The following is a 17867-nucleotide window of genomic DNA, read 5'->3' on the forward strand; positions in this document are numbered from 1 at the left end:
GGAACAGACTTCCTTCATGGATCTCCGACGGCGTTCCAAATGTGGTTGATGGAAAAACTAAAATTGGTAACACCAATTCCGTGTCCTCACCTCCGACCTATGCATTATCAAATAAAAAGGGAAAAGTCAGAATTCCACAAGGTCCAAGACTGGAAGAAATATTTGGAGGAGAGAGATGTCCAATAAATCCAATGGAACTGCCCTTGGATGAAGGCCAAGATAGAAAAACCAAAAACATCAGGGTACAATTATGTGAGATTCATGGGTCTAACTCACACCAGTTTTTATATCCCTTCCTTAGTATCTCCGAGGTAGGAACAGCCTAAGTTGGAGAATTTCAAAACTCCAGAGATGTTGACACAAGAAGTGGTGATTCTGTTATCCAAAAAATGTTGTAAATAAGTGATATCAATCTGATGTTCCTAGCTTTACTTGTTTATCTGTCCTTTCTCAATTTCTCTGTCCTTTCTCATGTAATGAAATCATTTATCAATGGAACTTGTGCTTCTAAAGAAAGGGATGGAGTCTTGTGTGCATTCCAAAGAAGAAAATATCCAATGAATTCATAAACAATTCGTTTATGTGTACAAAAAAAAAGAGAAGAAAAGTGTACATAAAAATTGCACCAGTATCCATACAAAAAATATATAAACAAAAAAAAGGAAGGAGAGTAAATGTACATAGTTGTAACAATATTTCCAAAAAAAAAGGGAAGAAGAGAAAGAACAAAACAAAAAAGAAGAGGAGGGGTCACGACTCAGGGGAGTAATCGTCAACATCCAATCCTTCCCCCTCTCCGCTCTGGGACGCCATCAGGGCATCTCGCTCGACCTCAACCCGCGTGAGGTTGAGCTGTAGCTGCTCATTTGCAAGCCTCAGTCTCTCAATCTCTCTCCTACAATGGTCAAGCTCAACCCTCTAAAAAAAAAAAAAAAAGAGAGAGAGAGGAAAATCAAAAGATAAGCATGAATAAAAAAAAAGAGAGGGGGGGGGGAAAGAGACAAAGCATTACCATCCTATGGCCCGCGTCCACAAGCGAGATGATCGTCTCGTCCATGCTCGCCATCATGCGCCTCATGTCGGCGTATCGGGTCGCATCCACCTAAACATGATATTCATCCAAGATGTCAAGAATTTGAAAAATAACGGATAAAGTTAGGAAAGTTGGATGTGCTTACCCCATCATAAGGAAGAGGGAGGCCTAGGTCCATGTCTGCAGCCCGAGGAGGTGGTAAGATGACCTCACCCTTCCCAGACTCGTGGTGGCGAATAAACCACGAACGATACCCTGGGATGTGGTCATCTAGACCAGCAATCCTCAGGGTTGGAACCTCTCTAGAAGGCCCAACACCTGACTCCACCTCCCCTACTCGGGAGGCGCGAGAAGAGCTCCCACCACCATAGACCCCTGGAATCACGGGGCGACCTGGAAACTGTCAAGAAAAGAAACAAATCAAGATAAAGGCTAGTTTAACAATCTAAGGAAAAGAGGGAAAAATGGAGAAAATCTCACCTGAGGCCCCTCGCGGGTGAGGGGGACGCAAACTGTCTCTCGGAGAAGGAAGTCGGTATAGTCCGTCTCGGCTAGCACCAACCCAGTCGCGGGCTCACCAACACTCCAGTGCTCGATCTCCTCCTGATCCATCAGGGCTAGCTGATGGACCCGAGCAGGAGGAGGGCAGGGTACCAAGCGAGCCTCAGACCACTGCAGGGACACTCGCTCTCCCAAGTAAAAGGCAAACCCCCATGGGCCCTCAAATAGGACCCTGTGAGTGGAGAGAGCTGAGGCCCTAGCAAACAGGTCCGGCTCTAAAATCATCTCCCCCAAGTAAGGGCGGAGAGAAGCCTGTCAAGTAAAAGTCAAGATCAATGTAAAAAAAAAAAAAAAGAGAAGAAAAGAGAAAATAAGATAAACAATCAGTTTAGATTTACCTCAGTAGGCTGCAGCTCGTTCAGGAGGCCGCGAATGGACCCTAGGTCCTTATCACGACCGCTCCTGAGCAAATAGGACTTACGCCATCGCGTAGTTCGAGGAAAGGTGGTTCTGGGGTCATCCCCAGGTCTGAAGGTGGGGACCCAAAATCGAAGGATCTCATAGCTCCATGTCTGTAATAGATGGTCGTAAGTGAGCTCAAATAAGCAAAAATAAAAAATAAAAAAAAGGGAAAGGCAAAGTTGGAGAAGTTTACCCATAGGACATAACAGCATTCGATTAGGTTCAGCGACCCCACAACCAGATAGTCCAACATATCTAGGAAATAGGCGTACACCGAACCCCCCCAATCATAGCCGGCGGCCACGTCAAAGTTCTCAAAAAAGTGAACATATGCGGCATCGGCTATCACCGTACCCGTCATATCACTGAAAATCACCTCCGCCAGCAATAAAAGGAGGAAGCATTGAGCCTGTTGATCCTGAATATTGGACGGCGACTGGTTTGTAACAACCCTCTCATCCCAGGTACCCCTCAGGATCGACGAGGGGATCTCTCTCTCAGTATCAGTGATCCCCAACTGCTGCCTATAATACTCCAGGCGCTCTGACCGCTCCGTCGAGGCTTAATCCTCTCCTCCGGAGTCAGTGTCATGGGTACCCCTCCAAAGGGTAGTCCCGTGATCTTATAGAAATCTAGGGGAGTGACCGTCGCCTCACCAAATGGAAGGTGAAATGTATGGGTGCTCGGCCACCACCTCTCTATCAAAGCCCCCGCAGTCGGGCTGTCTAACTCACGGGCTAGGGATGAGGTGATGTGTCCTAGCCCGGTCCGAACCACCCGCGACTGTACCACCGGGCAGAGTGTGTGGTACTACTCTGAAACAGCCTCCAGCCCACAATACTTCTTGAGCAAAGGAAGGGGGTTGCCCTGCAAAGAAAAATAAGGCAAATGGTTAGCCAAAATAGTTGGGATAACAGTTGAAAAAAAAAAGAAAAAAGGGGGGGCATTACCTCGATTTGCATGTCGAAAGACACTTAGGGTAGTGTCCGATGGCCTCACTTTGATCTGCGTGTCACTAGGTGCCTAAGATGGTATCTAGAGGCATTACCTAGATTTACGTGCCAAAAGACATTTAGGGTAGTGTCTGATGGCCTCGCTTTGATTTGTGTGTCACTAGTTGCCTAGGATGATATCTAGAGGTGTTACCTCGATTTATGTGTCAAAAGACACTTAGGATAGTGTTTGATGGCCTTGCTTTGATTTGTGTGTCACTAGGTGCCTAAGATAGTATCTAGAGGTATTACCTCGATTTATGTGCCAAAAGATACTTAGGGTAGTGTCTGATGACCTTACTTTGATTTACGTGTCACTAGGTGCCTAAGATGGTATCTAGAGGCGTTATCTTGATTTGCATGCCAAAAGACACTTAGGGTAGTATCCGATGGCCTCGCTTCGATTTACGTGTCACTAGGTGCCTAGGATGGTATCTAGAGGTGTTATCTTGATTTACGTGCCAAAAGACACTTAGGGTGGTGACTGATGGCATCGCTTTGATTTGTGTGTCACTAGGTGCTTAGGATGGTATCTAGAGGCGTTACCTCGATTTACGTACCAAAAGACACTTAGGGTAGTGTCCGATGGCCTCGCTTTGATTTGTGTGTCGCTAGTGCCTAGGATGGTATCTAGAGGTGTTACCTTGATTTGCGTGCCAAAAGACACTTAGGGTGGTATCTGATGGCCTCGCTTTGATTTGTGTCACTAGGTGCCTAGGATGGTATCTAGAGGCGTTACCTCGATTTGCATGCCACAAGACACTTAGGATAGTGTTTGATGGCATCATTTTGATTTGCGTGTCATTAAGTGCTTGGGGCAGAATCTAGGGACGTTACCTCGAATCTATGCGGTAAGGTATGAAGCTAATAATATAATAAATAAAATGCATAAATTGAAAGGGAAAGAATAAGACTACTGACCTAGCCCCATATGGAGCGGCAACCATGGCGGGCAGTGTCGACTAAGATGACCCCTGAAGGGTACCATGCAGCTTGTGCATCACGACCAGTAGTGCCAAGCAATGGCTCTCGGTGGGACTAGCGTCCGCATCGACGGAAAGACATGATGAGAGAAGGAGGGTGAACAAAAAAAAACGAAAGTCAAAAAATCAAAAAGGCAGGGCTTCGCAGCAAAAAATGGCAATAGAGAGTAAGGGGAGGGCACTTCTAATTATAAAAAATACTATCACGCCCACGGCCCCGTGAGACAGCGGCCCATGGCACAGTGGAAGTTCCTCCACGGAGCCATGGGATTTGGCACGGAGCTGTGCATACGGAGCCGTGCAAACACGGTGCCACCCATACATAGTGTCGTGCAGACCCCCACATGGCGCCGTGGCCAAAAAAATAAAATAAAATAAAATAAAAAAAAATATATATATATATATATACAAAAAAAATAATAAATAAATAAAATAAAATAAGTCCGAGGATTACTCCTCATGCGAATGGATTATCCGATTACGATGAAAGCCACTTGCAACCCGAATCATGGGGCTCCGTGTACGGTTTGGCTGAGGTTTTAATTATTTCCGCATTTATGAGCAGCTGATCCTTTCCAGAGTCATAGGTCTTCTTTACAGAGTCAATACAGTATTGAATTTTTCGGTTTGAAAGGATCGTGTCTCCAGAAAAGAACATCTGATCTACAGGTGTATGTGCAACATAATCCCCGATGAAGTTGTCAAAAACCTTATTGAATAATGTCTCATCACCCACCAAGCTACACATCCCCAGTGGAGTTCTCAAAATCTGATCCTTGGTTGAGTGGTGCCCCGTTACCCTTCAATCCCGATTTCTGTTCAAACAGGTATCCCTTCACCTTCTAGAGCGGTGTTTCATCACCCTCAGAGTTATGTCTTCCTAGTGGATCTGTCAAAACCTAATTCTCGGAAGAGTGGTGCCTCATCACCCTCAGAGTTATACATCCTCAGTGAAAATTTCAAACAATCCCAAGTGAAATCTTTCAAAACTTAATCTTAGGGCCGAGTGGTGCCTTATCCAGATCTTCGGTCGAGTGGTGCCTTATCACCCTCAAATTCGATCTTTAGGCCGAGTGGTGCCTTCTCTTGATCTGTGGGCCGAGTAGTGTCTTATCTTGATATGTGGGCCAAGTGGTGCCTTATCTAGATTTTCGGTCGAGCAGTGCCTTATCACCCTCAAATTTGATCTGTGGGCCGAGTGGTGCCTTATCCAGATCTTTGGTCGAGTGGTGCCTTATCACCCTCATATTTCGATCGAGCAGTGCCTTATCACCCTCAAACTTGATCTTTGGGCCGAGTGGTGCCTTATCTAGATCTTCGATTGAGAGGTGCCTTGTCACCCTCAAAATTCTATCCCCAGTAGAGCCCCTTATTTTGATCTTTGGGCCGAGTGGTGCCTTATCTTGATCTTTGGTCGAGCGATGCCTCATCACCCTCATATTTTCCATCGAGCGGTGCCTTGTCACCCTCAAAATTTTATAGACCAATGCTCACAAGATAGAGATTTGGTTTTTTTGAGTTTTTATTTTGAGGATTATCGAAAGATTTCATCGTGATTAACCGTCTGTTTTTAGCAACTCTGTCGCCTTTGAGCAAAGCGTCAGCAGTACATGCATTTGGTGACAAAATTAGTCGGTCTTTTATCTTTACCCTTCGGCTGTTGGCACAGACATCGGCCAAAGAGGGGTAAACTGTAGACATTGATTTTTGTCACCCCCTGATTGGCGATGATGACAACGGGACATGGACGATGGACGACGCCCTCTCCCTCTTTCTAGACCCAAGATAACTGACCCATAAAACCAAGAACCATGCTGAGCATAAAATGACCCATTTTAGGCCCAAAAACAAGGAAAAATGGCACTGTGCCCCCACAGCGCCTTGGACTTCTTCCCACGGCACCGTGGGGATGTGTACCGGATTTACACGGGGCCATGAGGGGGTGTGACATCAGCTTGCTGACGTCACCCACGGTGCCTGAAAAAGTCCCCCACGGCGCCATGGACATCTCCATGGCGCCGTGGAGGACTTATCTGGCCAGGAGAGAGGGGGGGTCCGTCCCTATAAATAGGAAGGTCCCCTCCCACATTTTCCAAGGAAATTTTGGGTAGAGAGACCCTCCTTAAGTGATTTCCACCCTCTTTGTCTCATTTTTTTCACCCTCTTTTCTCTCCTTTCTCTTATGAGAGTGTGAGTCAGTGAAATTTTCTTGATCGTGGATAGATCCTTCGATTATCCCTTCGAGCATAGAGTGCTCCTGCTCCTAGGCATTATTATCTGGTCAGTGCACGGATAACCATCAAAATCCCTTTATTTCAGACCTTATTTTATCTATTTTTTCTCCTCTCCAAATCATTTGACAGAGCCGTTACTCTGCCCAGAAAGAATCGGCGTCCGTCCATTCATCTATCTCCCTTGAGCCAGGGGAATACAACCATACAGGTATAATTACTGCATTCTTGTTGATTCAATGAAGTCCTTTTGTATTTCATCGTTTTAGTCCGTATTTTCAGATATGTAATGTAGTTTATTATGCTTTAGTTCAATTCATAGCATTTGAATGTAATTCATAATATCCCCCATCCCTGTAATAAAAAAGAGAGAACATTCATCTTTATGTAGCATCTAATACACAGAGACCGGCTTTGGCCGGGCGAGATGGATGCCTAACACCTTCCCACACTCGTAACCTGACCCCTTACTCGAACCTTTGGTCAGACCATATGGAGTCATGTAGCCCGATTCCGCTCACAGCGGATAGGGCTACACTTAATGGGTCCTAAGCCCTAACCCTAGGTAGCGACTTCACATTATATTAGCATATTTTAATGCATGATCCCAACCCCCCATTTATCCATATTATACATTGACACTATTATATATATATATATATATATATATATATATATCCATACATCTAAACCCTTGTCGCCATAAGGCTGGGGAACCCTCGTCTCGAGGACCACGGTACTTACAATGTGCCTTAACCATGGAGTAAGCTGAGGCAAATCCTTCTGTGATAACAGGTATTTTATCCATATCATCCTCACTTGATCGAGTATTAATTAATTTTGGTACATCACACTTTTCATTTCCACTGTTTTTCAATAAAATGAATGTGCCCTAGAAGAACTTGGAACACAAATTAGTGGTTAGCACTCCTGTTGGATATTTTGTGAATCTAAACGAAGTGTATGAGTCTTAACCATTAGGAAATCTTCGATTCTTATCTAAATTCTAGAAGGACAGTGAGAGACCAATATGTGTAATTAAGTCTCGGTAAGGATATACAATCGTGAATCAAATGAATAGAATATTTCAGGCTGGATTCAAGTAAGTTCAAAGTGTACCAATAGTTGGTGGTAAATAATAAAATCTAGAAATTAAGTAGTGGGTGTTCAGTATAGCCAAGAACAGCCAAGAATGAAAAGAACCGAAACTGAAGGACTTTTGACGAAACCTTGCTCAACAATAGGTATGAGTGGAGTAATGGATCACCGAACGTCCCCTCCCTTATTGGGAGTGAACAGTAGGGATTCCATCAATATTCCAATTCATTCTAAAGTTGAGTTAGGTATTGGAGAACCAGAAGTAAAAGCCTTCATAAGAAAAGCCATGTAAACAAGGTAGTATAGACTTATACCAAATAATCCAAAGCCATAAGAAACATAGGTTAGTGGGTGAAATATGTGAGGATAGTTTGATCAGTTGATTTCTCAGAATATACGTTTAAGGTTCAATCCTGTTAGGCCTTCACATTAAGTAGAGCCTTAAATCAACCAAAATTGGGTGTGATTTAGATCACTTGTCGAGGGGGGTATACTCTGAGAATTGAACCTTGGGGGTTCAATCAAAACAAGAGTCATGCCAATACAAGACAAAAGATACTATAAAGGAATCGCATCAAATCAAGGAAAGTCTAGGTGACGAAAAGATGAAAGGAGGTCAATGTATGCTCACCTATATGGATTCCCGGACACGTCAAATTTTGAGGATGAAATTTTTGTAAGGTGGAAAGAATGTTACAGCTTGGCTTATTTTGACCCGAACCCTAACCCGAATCCGATTATAGTTTCGGGACCCGAAGGTGTAGCCTTGTATACATTATGGAGTATTGATTTGATGTTCGAACGGGTAGAAGACGAAGAAGGAATCCCGATGGTAACACGTCACTTGCCGGCAAAACGACGCGAACCTCCCCTATACAATTTTAAAATTCACAATCTATTGTATAAATCATGGTAAGTGACTCTAAATATATGAGGGGTATTTTGGTTTTATAAATATTTTTCGTGTGTATGTTCGTACACGAAAACACCGACACTGGGGTGTCCCGGCACAAAGACAACAAGGACAGCAAACACTGGTTGATGGCACTGGTCGACTACTACATCGACCATAGATTGCTGTCACAGCAAATTTTGATCTCGAAATGCGGGGCCCAGTGTCTCTAGTCGGGGATCTCGCCGCCACGTCCCAATTACCTTGTAATATTGTTCCCCAACAATTTCTGATATGTGGGACCCACATATCACCCTCGTACACAAAATCGGATTAATAATCTATTTTTGGGCAAATGTCCCTTAGCCAAACAAGCCATTAGAACCGTTCCTATATAAAGCCGTCTAATTGCTAAAACCTAATTTCACTATTACAATCGTTGAGAGGAGAAGAGAAAAAGAAGAAAGAAAAGAAGAAGAAAGGGAGAAGAAGGGTGCTGGACTAATTGGTTTGCCAACCTAAGGTATAGATCTTCACCTCCTCATCTTCTCTTCAACCTAATCGAGATTTTGAGCTTGAATATGGACTGGTCTTGTAACAATCATTCGGTGGTCCAAGTGGCCTTGGTCTGGGTCTGCAACACTTAGGTGGGTTATGTCTCCCCCCCCCCCCTTGCATTTGGATTCTTGTGCTTGTTCTTTAATAAAATCGTAAGAGCCAGCCCGGGTCCCAGGTAATATTCATGTTAAAAAAATAAAATAAAACATAGTGAATCTATCACACTGATATATCGTCAGGGAGGCATCAACCATTGATACACCAAAACTCATACTATCTAACTACAACAATTATGACTTCTTAAGTCCAGAGACCATCTGTTAGGGGTGGTGGTAATGGCTTGAAGGTGGACATCTCCAAAGCTTATGACTCCCTCTCTTGGGATTTCCTTTTCAAAGTTTTGAGGAAGTTTGATTTTAGTGACCGATGGGTGTCTTGGCTGCATCAGCTGCTCTCCTCTACCCGCATCTCAATTCTGGTTAATGGGGGTCCTGTTGGTTTTTTTTTTGGTGTGGAAAGGGGTCTGCTACAGGGTGACCCCCTCTCCCCCCCGTCCCTTCATCCTAGCCAAGGAGGTTTTGTATAGAGGTTTGAAAATACTGGTGGATTTGCAACAGCTCCTTCCCCTGAGAGGTCCTAGGGAGGTGGATACCCCAGGACATTATTATTTGCTGATGATGTGTTTGTTTTTTGTAATAGTTCTCTCAGGTATGTTTGGGTGCTAAAGGAATTTTTGGAGAAGTACCAAAATTTTTCAGGCCAGAAGATTAATCTTGAGAAAAGCAAACTTTTTTGCGGAGCTATTATCCCCTCGAGAAGGCGTAGGATCTCGGATGTGCTGAATATTCCTTTATGTTCTCTCCCTACAAAATACTTTGGTGTGGATATCTTCAAAGGGAGAGTTACTTCAGCCAAGGTCCTTCCTTTAGTGGATAAATTCAAAAGCAGGCTCTTAGGGTGGAAGGGGAAACTCCTCTCTCTAGCAGGTAGGGTGCAGCTGGTGAAATCAGTCATGCTTAGCATCCCGGTCCACAATTTCTCTATTTATTGGTGGCCTTCTTCCCTGGTGTCGCTTATGGAAAAATGGATTAGAAATTTCATTTGGTCGGGTGACATTGAATCGAGGCAGCTAGTGGGGGTCAACTGGGACTTGGTGTGCAGACCGAAATCGAAAGGTGGTCTGGGTATCAGCAAATTAAGAGATGTGAATTCAGCCCTACTCTGTAAATTGGTGGTCCATTAAGCATGAGAACTCCTTGGTCAGTAAGTTCTTGCGTGGCAGGTTTATGGATGGCAGCGAGGATCTTAAAATCCCTTCCTCTCCCTCTTCCATTTGGCCGAGAATTAGAAGAGTTTGGTCTGTAGTGCAACGCCATGAAAGGTGGATTGTTGGCGATGGAAGCTCTATTAATTTTTGGAAAGATCACTGGTTTGGGAGTTCTTCGATTGTCGAGGCCTCAGGCTTGCCAAAGGACTGGTTCATTGACAAGAAGGCGAGGGTCTATGATGTCATGAAGGACTCTTCTTGGTCTCTCCCTCCGGTGCAAGCTAAGGTTCTTAAGAGGTCCTTTGAAGACATCCGGAAAGTGCCCTCCCCCCCCTCCAATGTCGCTAATGTGTGTTGTTGGGGTCCCTCCATTTCTGGGAATTTTAGTTCTTGGTCTGCTTGGGACTGTGTTCGCAATAAACACCCCTGCGTTCCTTGGGGTAAGGTGATTTGGAACAAAGCTTTGCTCCCTCGCCACTCTCTCTTTGCTTGGAGATTGGTTCTTCGTAAAATCCCTACTCGAAAGGTTTCCATCTCGCCTCCAGGTGTGTTCTTTGTTGTGGTGCTTCGGAATCCCTTTCTCATCTGTTTTTCAACTGTGACTACTCTCTTGGCCTATGGAAGTATTTTTTGAATTTTTTTTGTGTTTATTGGCCTGCTGTCTCATCTTATGAGGAGTTGCTAGCTTGGTAGTCTTCTAAGTTTAAGGTGGTGCCTATGTCGGATGCTTGGACTGTGGGGGATGTTCTTATTCCTTTTTTAATCTGGGGAGAGCGTAATAGCAAGTTGTTTGAGACTAAAGAGAGACAGCAAGCTGCTTCCTTCCGTGCCTTGATCACCTCCATCAAGGAGATCGCCTTCTCCTTCAAACGGCCGGTGACTAACCAATCAGATTTGTTGTGTTCCCGTCTCCTCCAAATTCCTATTATTACCCGTCTGCGGCAGGTTGTTCAGGAGGTGTGATGGAGTAGACCGCCTGCAGGCTAGGTTAAGCTGAATGCGGATGGGTGTTCTCTTGGAAACCCAGGTAGCGCTAGGGCTGGTGGGATTTTGCGTGATGACCATGCTGCTCCTATTGGGGCCTTTGGCATTTTTTTCGAGATTTCTACTAATTATTTGGCAGAGTTCTTGGCCAATCTCCATGGGATTCTCCTTGCCAAGGAGAAGGGCGTCACCCGTTTGTGGATTGAATGTGACTCAGCGACAGCCTGGATGGATGGTTTTTCGTGGGAGGTCCATTCCTTGGTAGGTGAGTCAGTTGTGGCTTTCTATTTGGCCTTTTCTTGAATTCCATTGATTGGAAGATCAGTCATTGCTTCCGTGAAGCAAATCATGTGACCGATTTCCATGCCAAGTACTTGGCTAAAGGTGCTTGTATAGCTTTTTGGGACGCAGTCCTCCCCTCTTCCTTAAATAGCCTTTAGTTAGATGATGCTCTGGGGCGGCAGAAATTCAGATTTAGCTAGCTGATTTGACTGGGGTTGGGTGGTTTGTGTGAGGACCATGTCCTCTCTTTGTTGCTTGTATCTGATTGGGTATGCCTGGTCTTTTTTCTTGTATTCTCTTTTTCTTTTAATACAATTTTTGCTGACCTTTAGCAAAAAAAAAAAGTCCAGAGACCAATTGTAAGTTACAAATGAAAATCTTATTCCTAAATAAACTAACATTCCATTCATAATTCTCATATGAACCAGTCAATGTACACACATATGTACACGCACTCGTGTTTTGGAATCACCATTCCTAAGAATACATTGGGTGAAGACCGTATGAACAGAATGCCCTATTATGTACTTAACCATGAACAAATTTGAGGTTAAAATCCAAAGACAACAACTTCCTATAAAATAATGCAAAGTAATTAAGTTTTTTTTCTAGGTAGAATAATTAACTTAAAAACATATAAAAATTAATTTGATGGACACAATTCAACATGTTGACCATATGGATATTATAGGAAATGATCTGGATTACTATGTGTCAAATTTAAAGCTCATATTCAGTACGTCATTTAGCTCCCCATGTAAAGTCATATTCTCCCATGAATGTCTATTTATGCATCTCTTTGGTAATTTGTGCATCGATCTTCTTGGTAGTCCTGAAATTTTAATGCTTTATTTTGTCAATCTCCATCCATGTTGAAACTTGGTATGTGAGCAGGGGATCTTGGGTCTACCTTTCTACAAAACTTCAACCCTATCTAATCTTTCATGTGGCAGTCATTTGCTCCATGTTATATGTAGCCAAAACTTATGTGACCTAAATTTGAAAATGGATCTAACCCTTGCGAGCCCAAGTCCCATGTTGATCTATTATCCATAAAAGTTCACAAGTGCACCAAATTAACAGGAAATATAATTAAATGACTGAGAAGTGCGCAAATTACTTAGAAATATCTTACAGTTACAAAGTAAAGGGATTTGGAATATGGTACACAAACAAACGAATACATCTATTACAAAGTGATAGTTGCCACGTATGACTTTCTATTCTTGAATCCACCCTTGCCTGCTCATAGATTGCAAAAATGACTTATGCGACCTCCATTTTCATTTAATAGAATTTGGGAAATGAAGGTGACTTGTAGGAGAAAGAATGGGAGCCTTGTTCAAGGCAACAGTAGAGACTTAATGTAACCTATGTGAGGTAATGAGCATGATGGTGGATGGATTTGTAGTAGCACGGAAGAGGTGGCAATTAGCATTTATATGGATGAGGTAATTTATAGTAATATGGATGACTATTGAGGGGTTCAAAGTAGGCAAGACTAGTAGTAATAAGGTGGTGGATACCATAAAGAAGGCGTGGTGGAGGTAATGGAGATGGTGGAGGTGCTGACTTATAGAAGTATGGGGGAAGAGGAGATGGGGCTGGTGATCATGGTGGAGGTGGAGAACTGTATATGTAGACGTAAGGAGGAGGAGAAGATGGAGGGGGTGGTGACTTGTAGTAGTAAGGAGGAGGTGGGGATGGTGATGGTGGGGGTGGAGACTTGTAATAGTATGGAGGAGGAGGTGATGGCGATGGTGGCTTTGGGGACTTATAATAGTATGGAGGAGGAGGGGATGGTGATGGTGGTGGTGGTGATTTGTAGTAAGGAGGTGGTGGGGATGGTGATGGTGGTGGTGGTGACTTATAGTAGTATGGAGGAGGAGGGGATGGTGATGGTGGAGGTGGGGACATATAGTAGTATGGAGGAGGAGGGGATGGTGAGGGTGGTGGTGGTGGTGGGGATGGTGATGGTGGTGGTGGTGGCTTATAGTAGTATGGAGGAGGAGGGGATGGTGATGGTGGAGGTGGGGACTTATAGTAGTATGGAGGAGGAGGGGATGGTGAGGGTGGTGGTGGGGATGGTGGTGATGGTGGTGGTGATTTGTAGTAAGGGGGTGGTGGGGATGGTGATGGTGGTGGTGGTGACTTATAGTAGTATGGAGGAGGAGGGGATGGTGATGGTGGAGGTGGGGACTTATAGTAGTATGGAGGAGGAGGGGATGGTGATGGTGGTGGTGGTGATTTGTAGAAATAAGGAGGTGGTGGAGATGGTGATGGTGGAGGTGGTGACTTATAGTAATATGGAGGAGGAGGAGAAGGTGATGGTGGTGGTGGTGACTTGTAGTAATATGGAGGAGGAGGAGAAGGTGATGGTGGTGGTGGGGATTTGTAGTAATATGGTGGAGGAGGAGAAGGTGATGGTGGCGGTGGTGATTTGTAGTAATAGGGAGGTGGAGGTGATGGAGATGGGGGTGGCGGTGATTTATAGTAGTAAGGAGGAGGTGGGGATGGAGATGGTGGTGGTGGAGAATTGTAATAATAAGGTGGAGGAGGAGATGGAGATGGCGGGGGCGGTGACTTGTAGAGGTAAGGAGGAGGTGGGGAGGGTGATGGTGGAGGTGGAGAGTTGTAATAGTATGGAGGAGGAGGAGATGGTGATGGTGGAGGTGGTGATTTATAGTAATAAGGAGGTGGTGGAGATGGTGAAGGTGGGGGTTGTGATTTATAGTAATAAGGAGGTGGTGGAGACGGTGATGGTGGAGGTGGCGACGTGTAGTAGTATGGACGTGGAGGTGATGGAGATGGTGGTGGTGGCGACGTGTTACAGTCTGGAGATGGAGGTGATGAAGATGGTGGTGGCGGAGACTCGTAGTAGTATGGAGGTGACTTGTCGTGCCAGGGATGCTCCTCCTCCGGTGGTTGATCATTGTGATCCTTGTGAGTTTGGTACTTCTCGTTTTCTCCACCATGATCTCCACCATAATTTCTACCTTGATTTCCACCATAACTTCCACCTTGATCTCCACCATGATCTTCGTAAAGCTTAACTGATGCAGCCACATTGGTTGCCATCATCAAGCAAAATGCTAGAACATATACTAGGCAAGGCCATTGCCTCGCCCTCTCTGGCCTCTTCATCTCCGGCAACTCGAATCCTCCAATCACCATCCAAAATATTACAAGGTAACTTGAAACTACAACCTTGTGAGTTGAATGGTTAGAAGGAAGGGACCTAAACCTTTATATAGTACTCCTCTATGAAGAGGTACAATTGTTTAGTGAAGTTAACAGCCTGGAGTATTATCAGCTTTAAGAATTGGGATACTCCAGTTGTCTTTCTGCTACAGTTTTCAACTCATCAACACGTCTTTTCTCTCTAACCTAACAACAATTATCTTTCAATATTCCTTCGGATCATCCATATCAATGCAAGAAGCAAACCTATTGGTGCTTCTTCCAATTCTATTGAATTCATCAAGCCGGCCTCTATTTTATTATTTTTCAAAATTAAAATTTCTTTTCTGCAATATTACAATAAGAGAGACATATATACCTGGTCAACGTACTAGACCTGGTGATAGTTTTTTTTTTTTTTTTTTTTTCGGGTGGAAGGGGAGGGGAGGTGGACTTTGATGGATTTTTTATTTTTCATTTAAATTTTAATTTATTTTCTTTGTTTAGAAGAAAGTTTTCTAGCTCGCCGACCAACTATCTGACACCATGGCCTAGGGTACTAGACCACTCCAAAGTCAAATGGAATAAAATCGGTCCCCTATTTGACGAATCATCGAAACTACATTCCTTTTCTATTTTCTCTTCTTATTTTGCCCATAAATCTTTATGCTCCACCGACCAATGAGGGAATGAATCCCTTCACTTTATTTTATTTTACTTCTTTTCTTTCTTTTTATCTATCCATCTGATAGTGCCATATATGGTCGGGCTTTTTTTTTTGGGCCGGGGGGGTTGGGTGGGGGAGGAAGGGATAAGGGTACTTTAAGATGTATGTCATGATCACTTTGACAGCCCTACAATTGACTAGAAGGGTACTAATCAAGGTTCATAATCTTGGTATCGGGATCAGGTCGGTGTCTCAGATCGGTATCACCTAGTATCTGGTTAAATATGACACAATTACCTCTATTCTTTTTTCTTTGTTTCTGTTTTGTAAAAAGAGTTTTTTTTGTTTTTTAAAAAAATTCTTTTCCATACAAATGTATCAGATCAGTCTCAACACTCTCAACTAATAACAATCCAATCCGGCCAATATTGGCAATTTGATCCAAGATTACGAACCATGCATGGTACCAACTACCATGTGTAGTCTTTTTCTTTTTTTTTCTAGGCAAAAGTTGTGCTCATAGTTGTCTTCCAGTTGGATAGTTGGTATAAGGAAATACATAATAGTGGCCCAAGTGAATGAGAATGAATTGCTCAATTGGTTAAGTGCATGTCCCGTCGTTGGAGAGTCGGATCAAATGGAATTTAAGAGTGAGTAGATTCCATTTGTGCGCCTAAGGGCATACGAGAACCAATTGCCTCTCTCTCAGCCAAAGCATCTGAGGGAGTATATTTAAAGAACTGACAAGTCTCATCCGACGATCCAATCACATGAGACTAAATTGTTCGTACGAATCTTAATGAAGTCAAGAATACGTCTCATGATATTGTCCGCTCTAGGTTGACCGCCAAAGCTAGCTTAATGTCGCCCGCACGGTTATAAAAGGTCTCATGAGGGAGTGAAGACTCCAATCCTTATAAGGACCATAGTCTTCCATTCACTCACCGATGTGAGACTATCTTAGTTGCCCCTGAGGATAGTTTTTACCTATAACAGAGGACCCCTAGTGAAGGGACGAGTGTGTTACTATTTACTAGCCTGAGCAGAGGTTCCCACAGACAGCGCCAATGAATGGAAGAACTTAGTGTTACGTTCTCCTTCAAGAAGCCATTTCACATGTAATTTTTCTTTCCAAAAAATCTCCCCCTATAATAGAACACTCTTGAGAAAAAATTTCATCACTGGGGTTTTGATCATAAAAAGCTTCTTCCAGGCAAACATCGTCCTCATAGTTTTTCACATTTTGATGGATGTTCCCAAAAACATCCCTATTCCAGGATTTCAGCCTAACACAAAGCGATTTTAATTTCAAGTGGAGAATCTGCAGAGGAGACCACTCAACCGATGTAGACCAACAATTCTTCACGAAATTTTTGAAGTCTGGATGTGAGATTCACATTTGTTGAAATTTAAAAGAAGACGGCCTCCTGTTGAAAGACACATCAACCTCCAAACGCAAAGGAGCATGGTCAGAGCGAGTTCGACTGAAATGATGGATTCTGTTAATTTGGAAATGAGTCGACCATAAACTGTTACAAAGGACCCTATCCAATCTAGCTCACCATACTTTGCCCCACTTGGCAATTAGACCAAGTAAAAGCGATGCCTTCCTAAGCGCAATCAATAAGGCCCGCTCTGTTCATAAAATTACCAAAGTTCTCCATGGATTGAGAACAGGGCGGCCTCCCACCAGCTTTCTCAGAGGGAAACAAGACAACATTGAAATCGCCACAAACAGCCCAGGCCTGAGAAACCGAATCAGAAAAATTACATAATTTTTCCCAAAGAAATTTCCTTTCCCGAACCGAGCACAACGCATGAACAAAGGTAAACCCAAATTTCCTTTATGCAGGCAGGCACATGTGCCACACAAGAGACAGTGAGAAATTGAGTGTGCTCTTCCACCACTTAAACCTGCAAGTTGTCCTTCCAAAAAAATCCAAATAAGACTCCCGGCCTCCTTCAACTTCATTGAAGATACAATGATCCATGCCAATTTTCTTCATAAAGAAGTAGCTTTAGAGAATGGGATTTTAGGCTCCGTGATAGCAATCATATCCAACTTAAATAACTGAACAAAATACTTCAAACGCCTACAAGAAGGCTTATTTCCAACACCCTAAATATTCCAAAATAAAAAATTCATCAAAACAAGGTTGGATAGTACGTGAGGGGCCCATAGAGAAAGAAAGAGACTCAACAAAGAATCCACTTCCCTCGGGGAGAATATTTAAGAGAGATTTTATATTACATGATTGGATGAAATCCGATACCGGTGGCATGTTTGTAAATTATTTACAAAAAATTTTGAAAAATATTAATATAGTATAAATATTTTGAAAACATTTTAGAGGTCCAAACGGCAATCCAGAGTTTATACTTGAAATTGCAGTGGACTATGGTGGTGGAAGTCATATTACCACCATACCTTAAATTCTATCATGTGATATTGTTAAGTGGAGGAACTTGAGCATAATCAACTACTACCTTAGGGAGATAAAAGTACCTTAGGGAGATAAAAGAGTTATATAGGTATGCTTATTGATAAATTTATTTAATTGAGAATTAAAAATATTATCTAATAGACGTCTTTGTTGATTTTCCTTATGGGATCTTACCCCTAACCTATTTTTGCAGCTTAGGGATTTTTTTTTCTAAGAGTCAGCAAGTGTATTGTATAAGATGAAAATCAGGAAAAAATAAAAAATAAAAAAAAATAAGAGAGAGAATACAAAGA

The 17867-nt window shown here is 43.2% G+C and overlaps 1 protein-coding gene across 1 annotated transcript; it reads right to left on the reverse strand.

Annotated features, from left to right (window-relative positions):
* Nucleotides 1-12714: 12714 nt before the first annotated feature.
* LOC122643384 (extensin-2-like) lies at nt 12715-14361 on the reverse strand. Its single transcript, XM_043837009.1, is given in 1 exon segment — nt 12715-14361. A coding segment is annotated over 1 exon segment (1647 nt).
* Nucleotides 14362-17867: the final 3506 nt, after the last annotated feature.

This window comes from Telopea speciosissima, chromosome 10 (genome assembly GCF_018873765.1).
Source record: "Telopea speciosissima isolate NSW1024214 ecotype Mountain lineage chromosome 10, Tspe_v1, whole genome shotgun sequence".
Taxonomy (NCBI): domain Eukaryota; kingdom Viridiplantae; phylum Streptophyta; class Magnoliopsida; order Proteales; family Proteaceae; genus Telopea; species Telopea speciosissima.